The sequence below is a fragment of the Macrotis lagotis genome, chromosome 4 (genome assembly GCF_037893015.1).
Source record: "Macrotis lagotis isolate mMagLag1 chromosome 4, bilby.v1.9.chrom.fasta, whole genome shotgun sequence".
Lineage (NCBI taxonomy): Eukaryota > Metazoa > Chordata > Mammalia > Peramelemorphia > Peramelidae > Macrotis > Macrotis lagotis.
The window spans coordinates 23,291,077-23,311,458 of record NC_133661.1 but is presented as its reverse complement, the minus strand read 5'-3'; the positions used below and the strand labels follow the sequence as shown (position 1 = coordinate 23,311,458).

General features: G+C 37.2%; 1 protein-coding gene across 1 annotated transcript in view; it reads left to right on the top strand.

The window, feature by feature from the left end:
• RTKN2 (rhotekin 2) overlaps positions 1 to 19,070 on the top strand; it is a 63,870-nt gene extending 44,800 nt beyond the window's left edge. The window contains exons 7-11 of the mRNA XM_074236307.1: positions 2,736 to 2,842; positions 4,301 to 4,432; positions 12,267 to 12,432; positions 17,055 to 17,162; positions 18,598 to 19,070. Of these exons, the coding sequence (XP_074092408.1) occupies positions 2,736 to 2,842; positions 4,301 to 4,432; positions 12,267 to 12,432; positions 17,055 to 17,162; positions 18,598 to 18,995 (911 nt within the window). The 3' untranslated portion in view covers positions 18,996 to 19,070. The remainder of the gene's footprint in view (positions 1 to 2,735; positions 2,843 to 4,300; positions 4,433 to 12,266; positions 12,433 to 17,054; positions 17,163 to 18,597) is intronic.
• Positions 19,071 to 20,382: the final 1,312 nt, after the last annotated feature.

The window sequence follows — 20,382 nt, the reverse complement described above, 5'->3', positions numbered from 1 at the left end:
TGTTGTCTGAGAGGAGTCTACCATTCCTTCTTCCTGGAAACTATTCCAGTCATTGCAGTTCAAAAGCCTTAGACTTCTGTGGCTGCTCTATCACTCTGAAGACATCGTTAAGCTTGTTGTCCCAATGAATCCCCCATATGTTTCTCAGATCTACCAAACAACCAAATTGTTTGGCAACTATGCTACTCCCATCTTACACTTGTGTAAAACTTTTATATCAATTCCCAATGAATGTCGGTCAACTAAATAGCTTCAAATCAATGGCAAACCTTTTGGATCCCTATTCTGTCATCCAAGGTATTGTCAGTTCCTCCCATTTTTGTTTCCTCTACAAATTGGATAAGCCTGCCTTTATTCAAGCCATTGCCAGAAATGTTCAACCACACAAGGCCAGGCACAGGTGCCTTGGACCTTCCACTGGAGACCTTCTGTCAGGTTGGCATGGAACCATTAACAACTACTTCAGTCCATCTAATAATATCATTTACTCTCCATCTATATCAAAATAGCAGTTTTATCAAAAGCTTTAGTGAAATCTAGTTAAAATCCACAGCATCTGCTCATTTCCTAGTTTTGTGGTCATGTCCAAAAGAGGAAATGAGGTTAGTATGGGATGATCTATTCTTGATGTTGCCTTTTTTTTGGTAATGAAAGTTTCCCTTTCTTAGTTAATGATCAACCATCTCTTTAAGGACGCTTTTTGGAATTTTCCCAAGAGACAAAATCAAGCTTATGGGCTCCAATTTGCAAACTGGAAATTGGGCCAACTATGTGGCACCTCTCTTATTCACCATGATCTTTCCTCCATCAGCAACAGTCTTAGTCATCGCATTAGCCACTTCTTTGAGGACCTGAACATGAAGTTCATCTGTGACAAGTAAATTAACTTCATGGAGGGCAACTGATTGCTTTCTCATTCTCTTCTTATCTTGGACATCAACCCAACCCCCTTTTAATCATTTTTGCTCTGTCATTTCCAGTGCAGTGATTCTCCTCAGCAGAGAAATCAGAAGGAAACCTACAGTAGGTCTGCCCTCCCTGTAATCAGTCTTTATTATCCCTTCCACCTCTGGCAAAGTTTCTATCCCCAAACCTGAGCACAGTGACTGGCACATATTAAACACATAATAAATACTTATTGATTGTTTGGTTAATATACCATAATTTTAAAACTATTTCCCTCCCGTTGAACTTGGATCAATTCCCATTTTATACAACAGCAGTGCTTCTGTGAAAATCTTTAAACTGATAGTTCTTTGTTTTTGATAACCTTTTCAGGATATATTCCTCCAAAATTCCATTTTTAGATCAAAGGGTCTTTTCCTAATATAACCTTGATTGTGTACAGACGTTAGTTATCCCAGCACAATATAACCTTATAGGTAAATATTATTTTTTTTCAATCACTGTTGCCCAAGTGTCCTTCATACTAATTTTTGTTTTTCCTTAAGGGGCTAAATGTGTTTCTTTGTGATTTCATTCATATAAAGAACACCTAGTCTGGAAATCCCCTTCCTCAATTCAGATTGGCAAGTCACCTCCAAATTAGACTCTCTGAGCATTGTAGGGCCATTGAGAGGTTTGATGACTTGCCCATGGTCACACAGCCAGTATGGAGGAGGAAGGACTCCCACCTGAACCTTCTTAACCATCATATTGCCTCTCATCTTTCACATAAGTAAATAACTGTTATCTTGACTTGTCTCAAAAAAAAAATCTCAACTCATTTGAACCTGTTTGAAACAACATTGAAGAAGTAAGTTTATTTGTCACAGTGCTATGAGCAATGACTTTCATTGCTTTTCATCTTTTTTTTCATTTTGATGGGTTTGAGGTTCCCATTCATTCTGAAAAGCTAGTAGCAGCTTCAACAAATTGCTGAGAAACCAGGTCTCTCAGAAGCCCAAGAGAAGTGTTGGTGTATTATCCTGCTGTGTCCTGTTGGAAAAGGGCTTTGATCAAAAGGCTCCATGGTTTTTCCATTGATTCTTAGTTAAACTAACTCATTATTCTTTTCCCTTTAAGCCCTGCAAGCCACCCAACCAAACCAAAGACTGAATTCTGTTTACTGAGTATTCATATTTATATTATTAATATTCTAACAGCAAGTAATTTTTCTTTTAAAGTGAATGTTTGAAACTTTTACTATAATGTGATCATTATTATTTAGGAGTCACTTTTGAAAAAAGGAAGCGATTAATTTTCATAATATTAAACCAGTTAGAAAAATAGTATTTGCCATAGAATCAGCTTCTTCCTAACAATTTCTTAGAACAAGTCTAGTGAATAGTGTGACATCACAGTAGACCAGCCCCCTCCACCCCAGCCATACACACACACACACACACACACACACACACACACACACACACAGTAACCTACCAAAATCCCTTGTTTGAAGAAATTCAGGATAAATGCTATTGCTACCATTTCTTTCTTGTGGCCCTCCTGACCAGACCCACAAATTTCATCCTGATCTCTTGGATTTATTCTAGCATTTGTTTGTATCTGATCAGGACATTGATATTCTGTATAGAATGAGCCTCAGACAGTACTGGAATAATAAACATCCAAACAGCACATAAAGCTAAAAAACATGAATTTTAAAACCTATTGTTCTACCAAAAAATAATATATCCCAAAATTAAAATGGATTTTGTAACTGGCTTTAAATGAGTTTCTCTCACTACACAATGGGTGTGATTTGTCTTCTGATTTTTTTTTCTTTTAAACAGAAGAGTCGTCATTTTGGCTTCCCTTATACGGCAACATGTGCTGCCGATTAGTGGCGCAGCCAGCTTGCATGTCTGAAGATGCGTTCAAAGGATTTCTTAATCAGCAGGTTAGAATGTTTTTCTATATCCTGTAGCAGAGTGAATGTCTGTTGAAGGTAATAGAGAATATTACACCCAATTAAATCTGTATATACTGATGTTGCTCCCTGGCCTTCTTCCAATAGGGAAAAGTCTGTTGTGGAATATCAGAGTTTATGGGGTTATTAAAGTGTTATGTCTAAATCTGATCAATCATTAGACCAATATGGGTGTGTTTATGTACTCATTATAAACTGAGATGATCTTGCTTGGAGTTGGGCCCACAAGAGGAATGTCCAACAAAGAGTAGAAACTCAGAGCTTCCTGTTCCCGGGCTCTTTGGCTTCCCACTCCAAAGCTTGGTCCTGGGGGGACTTTGGAAGATACTCAGCTGCCCCCAACATCTGGAGAGGTTTGAGGAGGATTGGTATCAAGAGGGTGTCCTTCTCCACTGTCAGAGATGCAAGGACATATGTGTGTGTGACTGTATGTGTTTGCATATGTATGTGTCCTGGGTCCATGAATGTAAAAAAAAATTTTTTTTGATAATATCACTGTAGTTGGTTTCCAGTGTAATCCTATGGATTTTGTTTTATGCATTTAATAACATTCAAAGAAGAGGTCTCAGATTACACCAAGTGTCTGGGACACACAGCAGTCAAGAACTGGTATCTGTGGGAAAGGGGGTTTTAGCAGAGAAAGACCTGATGTATATCAGTGACTCCTCCCTCCCACCCCCATTTTCTCCCATCCCAGTAAGTTGAGCTAGATGTCTAGTAGCAACCAAAGGCCCCTTTTCATGGAGTCCTGATTTGGGGAGGAGGGGGGGATGCTTGACACCTTTCCCATGAGGCAGTTCCTGGCAGAGATGGGCTTTGGCACTGTGGAGGCCTCCAGGCTTCCAAATCTGCCTCTGTGCCACCTACTACTGATTTATTTATAACCATAAATAGTTATTTCCATCCAGTAAATAATTCATTATGGACTATAGTGAATCAATAGCTTTTTTCCAAGAGAGATTCCATTATTAGTAGAAAAGAAAATCTGCATTCTTACTGAGTGGTTGACATTTCCAGTATTGCCAGCAAAGTGTGGCAAAACAAGATTTTGAAAATCACCAAGTTATTTTTCTAATTTTGCCGGGTCATTTGATGGATTGCTACTGTGTTTGAAACACTAATTGTTAATAGACTTGCTTCATCCGGTGAAAGATCGCCTAGAACAATGTATTGATTATGATGCTGTGTGGGGAGTAGCTCTGTGGTATTTTTTATTTCTTTTTTAAGACTAGAGTCTTTGTGAAATTTGGGACTTGAATTCCCTGAAGCAAACTAGTTTTTTGATCTCAGTCAATTGATTTACTTCACAGGGACGTCTCTTGTTGGTTTCAAATTGTCAAAATAGGGTGAATTTGGAGAATTTCAAAATGTTATTAAAATTAGCAAAATGGAGAAAAGCCATTAATTTGCTCATTATTTCTTCTTCAGCTAACAGTCAAAGGCCTAATTATCTGGACAAGGCTCTACTGTGTGCTGAGAGGTGGCCAGCTCATCTGCTATTACACCCCAGAAGAAATTGAAGCTAAAATAGAACCCACTTTGGTAGTGCCTATTAACAAGGTAAAATATGATGCTCTTTATCCAGTAAGGATAAAAAAAATCTTTTGTTTTTTAATTAATTTCTTATTCCAACTACATGCAGAGATAGTTTTCACCTATTTTTTGCAAGATTGTGAGTTCCACATTTTTTCCCCTCCCTCCTCTCCCTTCCTTAAAAAATTCTGAAAAAGACATGACTTTTGGTCTCTTCTGAGTTAGCCACCTCAATTCTGCCCCCCCCCCCCCAGATTTAAATGAGTCATTGGGAACATGTTATTCACAAAAATGTTATTTTTTTAAATGGTGAATCTGTCTCTCAGTCTCTTCTTTCCACCTCAAAGCCTGTTTTTTTGGTGGAAAATCTTCCACACCCCTTTACACCATAGGGGACAGGACAGTGGCTTCATCCCCATCCTGTGGACAGAGTACTAAGGTCTCAGCTGGGAAACCAGCACCCAAGACAAAGGCTATGTCTAAGCACTGGTTAATTGGTATGATGTGAAGACTATCTGGTTCTCCATTGGCATTGTAATGAAGCACATTCTGTTTCTCATTTCAGTCCATTCCTCTTTGAGAACCTATGAGTTAGGACCCAGATTGCTGTTGGAAAGGCTGACAGGCCCAGTGGGGAAAAGGGGTACCCCTTGGGGAACAGCCTCTGCACTTTGCCCCCTGCTCTAAAAGCTCTATTCAAAATCCAGATCATGGGAGAAAAAAATTTCATAGAAAGCAGAGATAAAATTCTATGCAGAAGCTTAAAATTAAAGACTTCAGTGGGAAAATGGGTCAATATTAGGCAGGACATCTTTCCTATGGTTTTTCTTCAGAACTCGCTGTTGGTTCTACAGATTGCCTGTTCACTTCTGTCATCTTCCTCCTTGGCATCGCTCTCTCTGGACTCAACAGCACCTGATTAAAAGAGGCCCCTTTGAGCAGAGCAGGTGGTAATTAAAGGAGCTCTATAGTTTTCTGAAAGCAATATTGCCCCTTTTTTTTTTTTTGGTAAGACAATGTGGTTAAGTGACTTGCCCAAGGTCACACAGGTAATTATTAAGTGTCTGAGGCTGGATTTGAACCTGACCCCAGGGCCAGTGCTATATCCACTGTACCACTGAGCTGCCCTCTTTCCCCTCTGAATTCTCTGCCCAGTTGACCATTTGTACACCTATGCACACATACAAACACACTCACCATCAGTCATTTGCTGAATATTTACCTTTTGTGTTCAGAATACTGTGCTAAGTCCTGAATAGACCAAGAAAGGCAGAAAATAGCCCCAACCCTCAAAAAGTTGGAATTTAATGGAAGGGACTACATGCCAACGACTGTGTACAAATAAGGCCTATTCAGGATAAATTGGAGATATTCCACAGAGGCAGTGCAGCAAAAGTAAGGGGGACTGTACAACTGGAGGATATGCCTAGGGCATAGTGACCTTTTTACCTTAGTTTCCTCATCTATAAAATGAACTGAAGTAGAAAATGGCAAGCCCTTCTAATATCTTTGTCAAGTGGGAACATAGTTGGACACACCTGAACAAAAATATATATGTGGAATACCTCTTCAACATGATCTCCTTCGTGACTGTTGATGAGCACCTTTGGGGAGCAGGGAGCAAGCTTCTCTTTGTAATACCTCACAGTTATTTCTGTTCTGAGCTCATCATGAAAGCTGATCCTATCTTTTTTTTCTCTTTTGTTTTTGCAAGGCAATGGGATTAAGTGACTTGCCCAAGATCACAGAGCTAGGTAATTATTAAGTGTCTGAGGCTAGATTTGAACTCAGGTACTCCTGACTCCAGGGCTGGTGCTGTATTCACTGTGCCACCTAGCTGACCCTAAGTTGATCCTCTCTTACAAGGAATATTGAATAATTTTGAAATATGGATGGGAAATGCTTTGGAAGAGAGTCAGTATGGTAGAATATCTTTTATATTTTATTCTTCTCCCCACATTTACATTTAAAAACAATTTTTTAACATTTTTTTAAAAGTTTTGAGTTGTTAGTTTGAGGCCTCTCTCTCCTCTTGCTGAGATGGTAAGCAATCCAATATAGGTTATGGATGTACAATCATATGAAACATTTCCATACTAGTCATTTTGTATCTTAAGTTATCCTCCATACATCCTCCTGCAACTTTGTTGATTCTATACAATTTAGCCTCAATATGTCTTGTTTGTACACATTAAACTGAGCTTTTCGAGAGCACAGAAGGAAAAAAGAAAGAAAGGAGGGAGGGAGGGAGGGAGACCCATCAATCTTCATCATACATTATTGCCGGTTCTACTCACTTTATTTTGCATCAGTTGTTGTAAGTCTTTCTAGTTGTTTCTGAAGTCATCCTGATTGTTATTTCTTATAGCACAATCATACCACAGCTTGTTTAGCCATCCCTCACTTGATGGGCATCCTTAAATCTGATAGATATATGTTCCATGTTTTTCTAATTTTTTTGATATCTTCCCTTATATCTAGATTTTATGTCCATTTAGACTTTATCTTGGTAAATGATATAGGAAATTGGTCTATACTCAATTTCTGCCAGATTGCTTTCCAGTTTTCCCAAGAATTTTATCAAAATAGTGAATTCCTATCCTCAAAGCTTAAATCTTGCATTTGTCAAACATGAAGTCATTATATTCATTTATTGCTTATATATCTACTCTGTTCCACTGATTCACTTTTCTTTTTTTAATTAGTACCAGATAGTTATAATATAGTTTAAGATCTGCTACTGCTAAATTTCCTTTCTTTTTTCCATTAATCCCTTTGATATTCTTAATCTTTTGTGTTTCCAGATGAATAATCTTTTTCTATCTCAATAAAATAATATTTGGCAATAAGTAGATTAGGTAAAATTGTTGTTTTTATTATGTTGATTCTACCTACCCATGAACATTAACGTTTCTCCTGTTATAATAAATCTGATTTAATTTGTAGAAAACATTTTATAATTATGTTCATGGGTTTGTCTCTACAGATAAAGTACCAGATATTTTATGCTGTTATTTTAAATCTTTTCCTATCTCTTCTTTAAGGGTTTTGTTGGTGATAAATAGAAATCTTGATGATATATGTAGGCTTATTTTAGTTCTTGCTATTTTTGCTAAAATTGTTTTAGGGAGCTTTTCAGATTTTCCAAGTATATGTAGGGTTCCTAAGTATATCATCATATCTTCAAAGTGATCATCTTGTTTCCTCATTGCCTTCAATTTTCCTTCAATTTCTTTTTTCATGTCATTGCTGTAGTTAGCATTTCTAGTTCAAGATTAAATAATATTGATGATAATGGACATCCTTGTTTCACTCCTGATCTTATTGGGAAGACTTCTAGCTTATCCCCTTTATAAATAATGCTTGCTGATGGTTTTAAATAGATATTTATTGTCATTTTAAGGAAAAAATTCCTTTAGACCTATGCTTCTTGTCAATCTTTTTTTCTGTATCTATTCATGTAATCGTAATTTTTGTTATTGATATAATTAATTGTGTAAAATTTCTCATACTACACCATTCCAAAATTTCTGGTATAACTCCCATTTAGTCAAAGTGTATAATCTTTCTGATGTATTGTTTTTCATATATATATGTATATTGCTGTTATATATATGTATATATCCTACTTAGCTTTTATTTAGGATTTTTGCATCATTTGCATTCATTAATTTTCATTGGCCTATAATTTTATTTCCATCTTTGCTCTTCCTGGCTTAGGTATCAGCCCCATAATTGTTTCATAAAAGGGAACTTGATAGGTCTCCTTTGCCTATTATTCCAAATAATTTGTTTAATATTGGGATGGTTAATCTTTAAATGTTTGGTAAAATTCACTTATTATATTCATCATTTTTTTCAACATAATAACATTCCATTGAATTCATATACCACAATGTGTTTACCTAATTTTTACTGCTGAGGCTCTCCCTTTTTGTTATTCTTGGTGACAACAAAAAAAGTTACAAATTTTGGGGGGGGGTGTACACACATATATATGTCCCCCTTTTTTTGGTCATTCCTCAACTTCCTTGGATATGCTTCTTGAAATCTCTTTATTTGCATTTTAGAATGGGTGGCATGCATTAGGGTTCTTGCATTTCTGCTACCACTCCATCATTAATTGTTCCCCTTGTTTGTCAACTTTTAACAACTTTCTGGGTGTGAGGAAAAACTTGGGAATTGTATGCATCTACATTTCCCTTATTCTTACTGACCTGGAGCATTCTTCTAATAGTTGTGGATACTTTAAAAAAAAATTTTATTTTGAGAGCTGTTTGACCACATCCTTTCACAACCTATCTGCTGGCTAATAGCCTTTGGTTGCATGTTTCTTGTTATCTTTATCAAGGCCTTTGATCAAATACGGATCCCTGTGAGCTCCTTGAGGGCAATCTTTTTTCCTCTTTTTGTGTCACCAGGATGGAATATTGTGCCTGAACCCCTAGTAGGCCATTAATCATGTTTATTGTTTGCTTGTGAGATTTGATGCAAGCCTTAACATCCTCCCCTTCTTGCCTACTTTTATTAATTTTATACCCATTTTAATGAACTTATCCTGTTATGTGATTTGTTTTTAAATTTTTCCTTTTAAATTATAGACAATTCTTTCTTTTGGTATGAGGAGCAGAGAGACAAATATTTGAAGAGAAAGAAATGGAATTATTTACTCTGGAAGAAGAGAGAAATAATTAGGGTTCAAGTACGGCACATTTCAGAATTTGTCATCCTTCAGCTCCATCAACGTCATCCCTCTAATCTTCCAGATTTGCCATCTTGCCATGATTCCTTGTTCTCCCTTGTCCATTGTCAGCTCTCTGCTCATCACCCATTGAGGCCATCCTTTATCCTCCAACATGTGATTGCACAGGCCACTGGTTTGATCTCTTTGCCCCCAATCTCCCTCCTCACTCCAGTCTCTACCCCACAAATATCACCAAATGTGATTCTTCAGGCCCAGATCTGAACATGTTTCTCCCCTGGCCAAGAAACTTCAGGGGCTGCTCCCTTATAACCCTGGGATAAAAACAAACTACTTTAAAGTTCATCACAAACTTGTTCTAGCTGATCTTTTTCTGGCTGTGTTTTACTTAAACCAGTCTGTCTTGATAGTTGATTTTTGGTTTTATCTTGGATAGGGCTCCTTATTTTAGAATAGCAGGATCTTCTAGTTCTTGGTTCTGGAAGAAAGAGTTCACTCTGCCTCAGTCAAATCCAGTTTACATACAACTCAAGGCTTTGCCCTGTGGAGGAACCACAGCAGACCTTGATTCTGTCATCCAGAGTATAGCTGTTCCCTCAGTCTTCACATTGTGCAGCTATTTCAGAGACTTGCTTTGGGGGCCTTTATCCACAGCATTGATAGAATATTAAAGAAGCAAGTCATCCACACAATCATGGTGTAGATTGTTCCCGCAAACGACTCCTTAAGAAAATAACGAACAGCATAAACAATTGAAAGTACATTTCATGCTCATGGTTTAGTCCATGCCAACATTATGAGAATGGAAATACTTTGAAAAATATACAGTTTTAATACTATGGCAATCAAATTATCAAAAAGATACTTTTTAGAACCCAACAAAATAAAACAATTTATTTAAAGAAACAAAAGATAGACTATCAAGGAAAAACGCAAAAAAAAAAAAATAGGAATAAAGAAAATGATACTTCCATACCTCAAACTGTAGCAGTCATCTAAACCATTTGGTATCCATTTAAGCTACATATGAATAAATCAATGATAGGGAGTAGACATGAAAGAATTGGAAATAATGGAACACAATAAATAATGGAGTATATGATAAACCTAAAAACATTAATTACTTAGAAAAGAACTCCCTATTTGATAAGAACCAGTAGTTATATGAAAGCAATCTGACTGAAGTCAACATCTTATACCATATTTCATAATTATTCAAAATGAATATATAACCTGGATGTTAAATGTGCCATTTTAAAAAAATTAGAAGAAAAGCAGATTATGTATTTTTCCAGTTATGGTTAAGAGATATATGGGAAATGAGCTTGGGAAAGAGTCAAGTAAAAGATAATTTTGATAAAATGTGATTCAAAGCTTCTGCACAAACAAAATGAACACATTTAAGTAAAAAGAGAATCAGTCAAATGGAGAAGAGGATACTTGTATTAAATTTATGATAAGGATTTGATATTGAAAATAAAGTGACTGAAATATACTTGTCCTTTGGAAATGAGATGCTAAGGACCAAAATACACCAACTTATTTATAACATCATTTTTTGTAGTAGCAAAGACCTTGGAACAAAGTAAATACCCTGTAGGGGAAAGGATATATGAATTGCAGTATGTGAATGTAAAGAAATGTGACTCTATTTTAGGAAACAAATATGGTGAATACATAGAAACATGAATGCAAGGTAAAACAATCAGAGCAAAATACCAATCGACCCACAATGACTATAACACAGTAAATGGAGAGAAACATAACCACAGAATAATGATTCAGTCAACATTTATTTATCAATCAACACAGGACATAATGCATGACCAAAAGATATTTCCTGTCCTCAGGGAACTAACAGTCTATTAGGTTAGACAACAGGCAAACTAAATATACAAAGTGAGCTATATACAGGCTAAATAGGAATGGAGACAGAAGGAATTCAAATTTAGAGAGGTGGGGAGGGGAAATTCTGCGGAATGCCAAAGAACAAACCACCCCCCCCATAAAAAAATGGCAAAAGTACCCCTTCCCCTTCCTTTGAAAGAGGTGGGCAAGGGCAAAGGCAGGGATCCATGGGGTCTTTGTCATGTAGAACATGATGCACATTGTCATATTTTTTTCTAATTTATCTACTCTAGAAAGAGATTTTCTCTCTCTCTCTCTCTCTCTCTCTCTCTCTCTCTCTCTCTCTCTCTCTCTTTAAATTATTCAATGAGATAACTGTATGGGTGTCTGGGAGGAGTAAGGGAAAAGGACCAGGAAATTATTTCTTAAAAACTGATCAGCACACAGAGGTCATAGCCTTCCTTCATTGCTCTTGACTCCCTAAGTTGAGATGACTGCTCTCTGAAGTCTGGGTCCTATAACCATTTTGAGTCTGCCTAATTATGTTATTTCCTTTTCAGCAGCTGGAGGAAGCCTTCTACCCCCTCAGCATTCAGCTAGACCTTATCTAACAGTATGGAGTGTCCTGACTCTCCTCCCTTTCTGTGGCCCAATAGAATTCTTGCCTTTTCAAGGACTTGGATCTGTTTTTTTCCAGTGCTTTCCAGCATTCAAAAAATTGAATTTGAACATCTTATGGGAGTAATATCGCTTTATAGACCTTTAGCTATGAGCTTTATAAATGAATGATAGATATAAAATAAATGTTAATGAGGAAACCTTCAAAATGTCTCACTACTGTAGAAGCTCTATTGTCCTTTCCCTGCCTCAGCTGAGCCTTCTGATTCCTGGCATGAATGTCAGAATGAGGAGCATTTAACGGATTCTTTTCCAGTTTATTACTGTTGGAAGTAGAGATAAGGTATACTCTGCATTACAGTTATTATATGCAGTTCTTGTTTCATTGCCCAGGTTAAGAGCTGCAAATAAAAGTTTCCTCCTCACACCAAGGAAGATTCAAACAGCAGCTTGATTTTAATCTTATGAAATTTAGTTCAGCCTCTGTAGAGAACTCACTTTAACATGATAGTCTTTTGAAAAGTCCTGCATTCTTGATATGAGTTTGAATTTTGAAAATCATCCTAGGAACAAGTCCTTCTAGACCTGGATTGATCAGATTTCTCACTGTGTCCTGGGCAGCTGTGCCAACTGAACACCATAGTATTTGGGTGGATTGTTGAATTAAGCATCTGTTGGTGTTTTATCTTTTAGGAAACCAGAATCCGCACTATAGAAAGAGATCCCAAGAAAAGGGTGAATCGTTTCCTCATTCTCAACCTTATGGCTGGCAAGGCAGTCACACAGACCTTTGCTGCCGATAGTCCACAAGAGCTTCATGGATGGATGGATGCTTTTAGACAACATTTTTTTGACCTCAGTAAGTAGATATTTGAGGCTTTTTAGGGTCATAGTTGTGTGTAACATTGCTGTTGGGGGATGGGAGTGCAAGAGCACCAGAATTGAGGGGTCAGTAAGACCCAGATTACTCACTGTATGACTGGACCTCACTGCTTCACTTTCCTTAATTGCAGAATGGGAGGGGAGGATGGAGGAGGAGGAGGATACAAATAGGAAAAGGAACATACATTTTATTCAAGAAGTCTACCTCCAAATAAATATATTCAAAGTCTGTGCAAAGTAAATGAGGTAGGGGGTAGCTAGGTGGCACAGTAGATAGAGCACCAGTCTTGGAGTCAGGAGGACGTGAGTTCAAATCTGGCCTTGGACACTTAAAAATTACCTAGCTGTGTGACCTTGGGCAAGTCACCTAAACCCACTGCCTTACAAAAAAAAAAAAAAAGACAAAATAAATAAATAAATAAATAAAATAAAAACAAAGTAAAGGAGGTAAATATGGGCACTGCCTGCTGAGGAGAGCAGGAAAGATGGCAGCCTATGCATGGAGAACAGTTCATATAAAGGTGTGGAAGGAAGAGAAAGAGCATCATATGTGATTAAAAAAGCCAGTTTCAATAGACTGTGGCTAATGTATTAATTTATGTAATTAAAGAGTTGAAAATGTAGTTGAGGGCCAGATTGTGAAGGGCTTTAAAAACTTTATAGAGGAGTGGATATTTAATTCCAGAGACAGTGGGAGCTGCTGAAGTGTATTGAGTTGAAGAGTGACCTGATAAAACCCATACATTAGAAAAATTACTTTGTTAGCTCTTAGGAGGATGGATTAGACAGGGAGAGATTTGACAGGAAGAAAAATCAAATGGATGAGAGGGGTAAAGAGATTGAATGGGGGATGATGATCATGTGAATAGAGAGAAGGGGTCATCTTTGAGAGATATTGTGGAGGTAGAAATGATAAAATTTGATGATGGATTGAATATATGGGGTGAGAAAGAATTGGTAACCAAGCATAATGCCAACCTGATGGATGCAAAGGACAATGGTACCCTTGCCAGCGCATGGGGGGAGATGATGAGAGAGAATAAGTTCATTTGTGGGCCTGTTGCATTTGAGATGCCTCCAGTCTGAAACAGGCAGAGCTCAGGAGAGAGACTCACCTGGTCTGGGAGTCATCTGCCTTGAGATGGGGACACTATATCTAGAGAGAATAGATGAGAACCCAGTAGAGTTTTAGTACACCCACATTTAAAGTCTAAGAGAGAAGTTCATTGAGAGATAGGTGGAGTAAATCAGGTTGTCTTAAGCTATGAACTCTTTTAAAGCCTTCTTCTTGGGGAGTAATGGTAACCCTAAGCTGAAAAGGAAATAGAAGTTCTAATAATCACAAGGTTTGAAACCAACATTAACTCTACTTGGTATTCCAAATTGGGAATTCTATATTAACTAATGAACAGCCATATGACTGTAGCAACTGAATCCTATCAATATTAACATATATTAAAAAGGAGATTGCAGCTTAAGGGTAATGTTTCTCACAGGTCCTTCCAAAAATGGCAAATAAGTGCTGTGACTGGTTTTTGCCATATGTCTCAAGGCAATAAAAAAAATATTTCATGGGAGACATAGCTGTCTTGCATTCCAAAGAGCAGGATGAGCATTTTCCCCCCAAAAAAATTAAGATAATAGTAATTTTTGTGCCAATGTCTGTTGTAGAAGATGAGGATCCAAAAATGCTTTCAAGAATTTGATAAGACTTTCTAAATTAAAATCACTATCTACTTAATATCCAGTGATTCCAATGCAAAGGAGAAGATAGGACTGTAAAAAAATACATTTGGAAACATAGAACTTGGAAATAAGCAACAAATGGGGAAGAAAGCATATAGACTACACCAAAGTTTCACATGTATCTTGAATACTTTTGTGAGGAAGAAAACTGGATGGCACTGCATATATAACAGAATCAACCAAAAAAATATTAATTCTATCTTAACACATGGTTACCATTGTCTGAATTGTCTCTGAATCAGATGTCTGAGATGCTCTGTGAGATCCATCATTTCTCTGAAAGGTTTATTCTTGCTGTCCACATGGGAAGAATCAGGTAGATAAAAATACTTATTGACAAGTAGTTGATTTGCCCCATCTTCCCCCTAAAAACCATCCCTTGATTCAAAATATATTGTAATAGGAGGTAAAAGGTATTTGAGTAGATAGACTTGAGGAGGGGAGTGCCATAGGAAAGTGCAGTGGGTTTGAATGCAGAGTGGAGACTCCTCACTGGGTATAGCCATGCTCTTTGGCTTGGACCACTTCCCAAACACTTGCAACCAAGTTTCCAGCTCCCAGCTGCCATTCTGGACCCAGGCAGAGGACGTTCTCGGCTGTCCTAGACAGTAGTGTGCAGCTGGGTGGCCCCATCTAGCAAAGGGTGCTGGACCTGGAGTCAGCCTCCAACACTTACTAGTTGTGTGATCCTGGGCAAGTCATTTCACCCTGTTTGTCTTGTAAAATAAGCTGGAGAAAGAAGTGGCGAAACCACTCCAGTATCTTTGCCAAGAACATCCCAAGTACAGTCACAAGGAGTAGGACATGGCTGAAACAACTGAACACCACCAGAGGCAGGAGAGACCCTCTGGGGGCAGGGGGGTAAGGGCCCCGTCTGGCAGAGGCATCGGGGAGATTGTTTGGGCAACTGGGTCTGAGGTGTTGTAGCCCTTCCTTCCTCAGTGCCCACCTGGCCCTACTTCAGCCCACATAGCGGCCATGTACATGATGAGGGACACGTGATGGCCAATTATCCGGTTGGAGGCTCCTGTTCCCTCTGCAGAGTGGAGGCTGCTTCTGTGTGAACTCAGCATTTGTCTTTAATATTTCTGAAGGGAGATTTGGTTTGGATGGTGAGATGCAGCCACCCACAACCATATGCACCAATTCTATTTCCTTGCCAGAATATCTGCATTTGGTTGAAGATTCAGTCAGTCAACATTTCACCTAAATTTATGCTTCTGTCTTTAGTGGGATTTGCTCTTGTGAGGGGTACAGTGAGGAAGGTGGTATTAGGTTCCAATTTCAAACAAGATTAGTATCTTTTACCAAATTCCACCAGCCCTTTAACAATGAAACTCCTTCAGCTAATCGGCACAGTAAAAATGCTACATTTCAGAATTTGTCGGCAAAGGCAGCAGAGACATCCTGCTTGGCTTGTCCACAATCTGTTTCATTATTTTCTCATTAGACGAGAGCTTGGTTTGCAGGGGGAGAGGGGGAGGGAGGGGCGCAGCCTGCTTTTATGTCTTTATTGAAAAGAGGGGGCAAGGACCAGGCCTGGCTCCCCGGAGATTCAAACTTGGCTTGGAGCACTCTCCAAGGTTGATCCTCAGAATTTTATTCCTTTCATAAATTGCTGTCTTTCTTGTTTCCCTATCTTTACCATAGAGCTTACTTAACAGGCCGTAATAAAACATACTGAAAGGTTTTTTATTTTCCTTATTTACTTGAGGTGAATGGATTGAGCAGTTGTAACTGTATTAATTAACCCGCTAGTATTTTAGAACAAAACTCAGAAAACTGCAGATAACTTGCCCGAAAATGAGATGTCTTTAATTTCTCCAAGCCAGGAAAACCAGTCAGACTGGATCCTGAGCATGGATATGAGAACCTAATAAAATGCAGGGAACTGTAGGCCATAAATCCCTCTTTAAAAGCCCCATGCCTTTGTACCATGGTTGTTGGAGGACGTAAACACTGTGCCCAGGGAGGACTGTGGGTCATTAACAACACATAGTGAGCGGCACTATCACCTGTGCATAGTAGGTCCTCAAAAAGTCCTAGAGAGAAGGAAGGAACCAGCCGATGAATGTAGGTTCCTGGAGCCCTGCCAAGGGAGCTCAATCTGAGGGGTTGATTTTAAAATAAAAGTTTTGAAAGAACAGTTAATCTTTCGCAAGCTCTTTAAATTTAACTTTCTCCAAGATTAGATTTTTTTCAGATTCCAATGCCTACTCATTTTAAAATGTCTCTCCTAAAACAAATTTGCTCAAGTTAGAAATAGATTGTATGATATCTATCCAATCTTTTATTAATAACTGGTTTCACTTAAAGAAAAGAGAGTGATTTTCCAACATTATATGGTTGTCAAAAGAAGGATAATCATCTTAGATAATAGAACAATTGTTTGTTAAATTGGCAGTTCTTATTTCTTTGTTACATTTTCCCAAATTAAAATCATGCTTCAAAACTACTGTTTTTTACACATTTTTAGCTTTATCTAATTTCAACTGCAACAATTTTTGCTTTTGCTTTTGTCTTAAATCTCGACTGCTTTTTTTTCTCATTATGTAAATGAACATCTCCATATTTTAACCATGAGTGGGAATCATAAAGTGGTGGTTACTGTTCTTTTAATAAAAAATATTTCCTTTCCCATTTTTAAAGTATTGTCATTACATTAAGATTTGAAGTTTGTTTTTTTTTAAAACTATAAGAAAGGAGAGTTAGGGGCTTTATGCAAGTTTATTGAAAGGTGATTTTTTTTTTCAGGTTTACTCACAAATCAAATTAAATTTACCAGCATCTGTTAAAAATAAACTATATGGATTTGCATTTATATTTTAGTCTAGTCAGTCTTTTCTTTCTCAGGCCAATGGAAGCATTGTTGTGAAGAACTTATGAAAATTGAGATTATGTCACCACGGAAACCACCTTTGTTCTTGACAAAAGAGGCGACCTCAGTCTACCATGATATGAGTAAGTGGGATTTGTCTTTTCCAAGCTGCAGGGTAACAAAAACAACATTGTCTGTATTCAAACAGCTTGTTCTATTGACATTAAAATGCTGAATTTTTTAGGGGCCGTCAGAATGAATGAAAAAAGACTATGATTACATCCTAAGGAGTTCATGTTTAATATATGAATTAATACAAAATTAATGAATACGCATTTTTCATAGCTTGAATGCTTAAGATCAAACACAATTTTAAGACTTCAGTATGAATAAAGGTACAGGGGAAATAAACATTAACTGAGTAGCTGATGAAAATTTTGAAAATGAAAGCTTACAATATTCCAAATTACAGTCATGTACTGTAATTTTTTCTCTTTTATTAAATTCATTTTAAGTGGTTTTGGAAAATGAATATTAATGAATGGAAAGCTTTCATCTTTGGCCAAAGAAAATTGCAATGTTTGGTACTTGGAAAAGTTTGAAACTTTTAGTCTCATTGATATTCCAATCTCCCATATTTAAAGGGTATCTAAAAATCTAAGCTTTGTGAGTTTTCAGCCATATTGTGAATAGATAGGAAATCACAACTACCTTCTATTTTAATCTATCATCCTCATATCTAAACTCACACACTCCTCAAGCCTGGCTGAGTGTTCAAAAATACTATATTTTGTTTAAGAGTAAATATTCAACTAACTATGCCCAGGATCCTTTCCTTACAGAAGAAGGTAGAGAGATGTGAGTGGAGAGGCCTTACTCAGTGTCTCTGGGCTTCTCCCCCCCCCCCCAAAAGACTGGCAGTCTGGAGGACAAATGTTTTTTAGTCGCAATAGTCTAAAATTTTGTGATGCACACCACTGTGAAAATGGAAACTTTCCCCTTACTTGAAGGGAAATTTTTCCACCTAGAGTTATTCCTATATATGTATATAAATCTATGAATGTGTGTGTAAGATATGTAATGTTATGCACTCTACAGATGTACTTTCTAAATTTATATATTATGTGTGTGATTGTATGTACATGATAAAGACTTCCAAATTGGAGAAGAAACTTCAAGAACAGTATTAGTTTGGGGGTAACATCCCCAAACAGTGTTTTCTTTTCATGAGTAGAGTTCTTCTAATCAGATGCTTCCAGGAGAATTGCATTGATTATGAACCCTAGAATCATCACATTTTAGACCTTGAGTTGAAATGGATCATAGAGTGCATCTAATACAAATCAGTCACTTTCCAGATGGCATAAGCTGAGGTTCAGAGATTCGATAACATAAATGTGGAATTGTTTAGCTTTTTACTTTTTTTTATCTTTTATTGCAGGCATCCTAGTCCGGGGTGTCACAGCATCTAACTTAGCTTTTAGGAAATGTTAGGAAATGAATAGTCAATTTCTAGTGAAAAATTATTGTAACTTTGGAATTTTATCATCAGTTTTTTCCCCTTTAAAATCATTATAGGTATTGATTCTCCTGTGAAACTTGAGAGTTTAACTGATATAATAAAGAAGAAAATTGAAGATACTAATGGACAATTCCTCATTGGTGAAAAACAAGCATCACCCGCATGGGGTGCACTCTTTGATGGAACTCATCAAATGGTCTTCCAGAAAAATGTTGAGTTGTCTCCAACAAGTGAACAATTAAACACTAATGATGGGAAGGGAAAAAAGAGGCGAGCCCCTCTGCCTCCTTCAGATAAGCCACCATGTGGTAAGAATGGGGAGACAAAGGCAGAACAGTTGGATAAAGAGAACATCTGGGAAAATTTGAGCTTTGTGTCTCAGACCTCATCTTTTGATACATTGGTTACACAAACCTATGACAGCACTTCATCAGCTGTTTTCCAGAGGAGATAATAGTTGAATTAGGATGAGATCTTGGTCTCTTCAGGTATGAAACCAGATGTAGAGACCAAGCCAGTACCAGCACCAGGACAGAAATCCATCAAAAATATTCTTGACCCAACATCTTGGTTGCAATCCCAAATGTAGCTCTTACTAAATACATGGCTTAGCAAAAGCCAATATTAGTTGCTGTTTGCCATTAAGGCTTGTTGCTTCAGAGGCATTTGAGATGTGTTATTAATTAATGGCTGTGGTAACTATTTATATTGCGATGGATAGTGATTTGCAGCAATGGCTTATAATATTAATTAGGGGAGAAAACTGTGTTGGGGGGGGTATATTTATGTTCTCTCTCTAATTGTCTCCAAGTAGTTTCCACAACAGAATGAATGAGTCAGTTTCTAAATGTAGTCTTCAAGTCTGGAAGAGTTAACTTGCACCTACTTCCACACCAGGGTGTAAACTTTGCCCCCAGGAAAAATAGAGCTGAAAAATTGAGGGTTGTTGGGGAGAGAATCTTTACTTATGTTATTAAATATGTGTCATGTATTCATCCTGTGAATTTTAATGGGAATCAAAGTTTGTTTTAATTCAGATTTCAAAAGTTTTATTCAAACCACAAATTGCTGAATCCACCCAAGAAAGTTTCTTTAATATTCTGGAATTCTCATCTGACATTTTACTGGCTCCAATTCAGTATTAGTCACCAGTTTATAGACTTGACCTTTTAAATTCTTGGGATAAATTCTGGAATCATATTGAATTCTTCATCTTAAAAAGGAATTTTTAATGCACTCTTCAAAATTGTTTCCTTGATGAGCCCCATAGCTGTGTTTTACCATTAGTCCCTAAAAGTCAAAAATATCCAATTTTTGCCTTCAGAAATCATACATGACAACCTATTCTATGCACTATGGAATAAGAAATTCACTTTTCTCTATCCAGTGCTAATTTCCTATTGTGTAACATGGGATTTTCAAATTTTGGTTTGTAATTGAGTGCTTGGCCAACATTTTAACATTTAATTAGCAGTTGTGTTCAAAGGAACCGGCAGATTAGGAATTCTCAGAAAAGTTGAATATGGTATTAATTTTCCATATTTAACACAGATAAATAGTATTTGTATTAAACCTGCTCTTCCTTTCTTGGTTAAAGATTTATAATGTGTTGTCTCTGTTATCTAACAAAAGTCAGATTCTTACAACAGTGACATAATTTCCATAGGTGGTAATTTCCATAGCAACTAATCATGGTGACAGAAATGGGATTATGAATTCAAGGAGAGGAATAAACAGCAGGAACAGATGAACACCTTAAAGGAACAAAAAAACCCTTTTTTCTTGTCATAATGTTCCTTGTAAGCAAGAACAGAGGGTTGTTTCTTAAAAAATCTAATCCA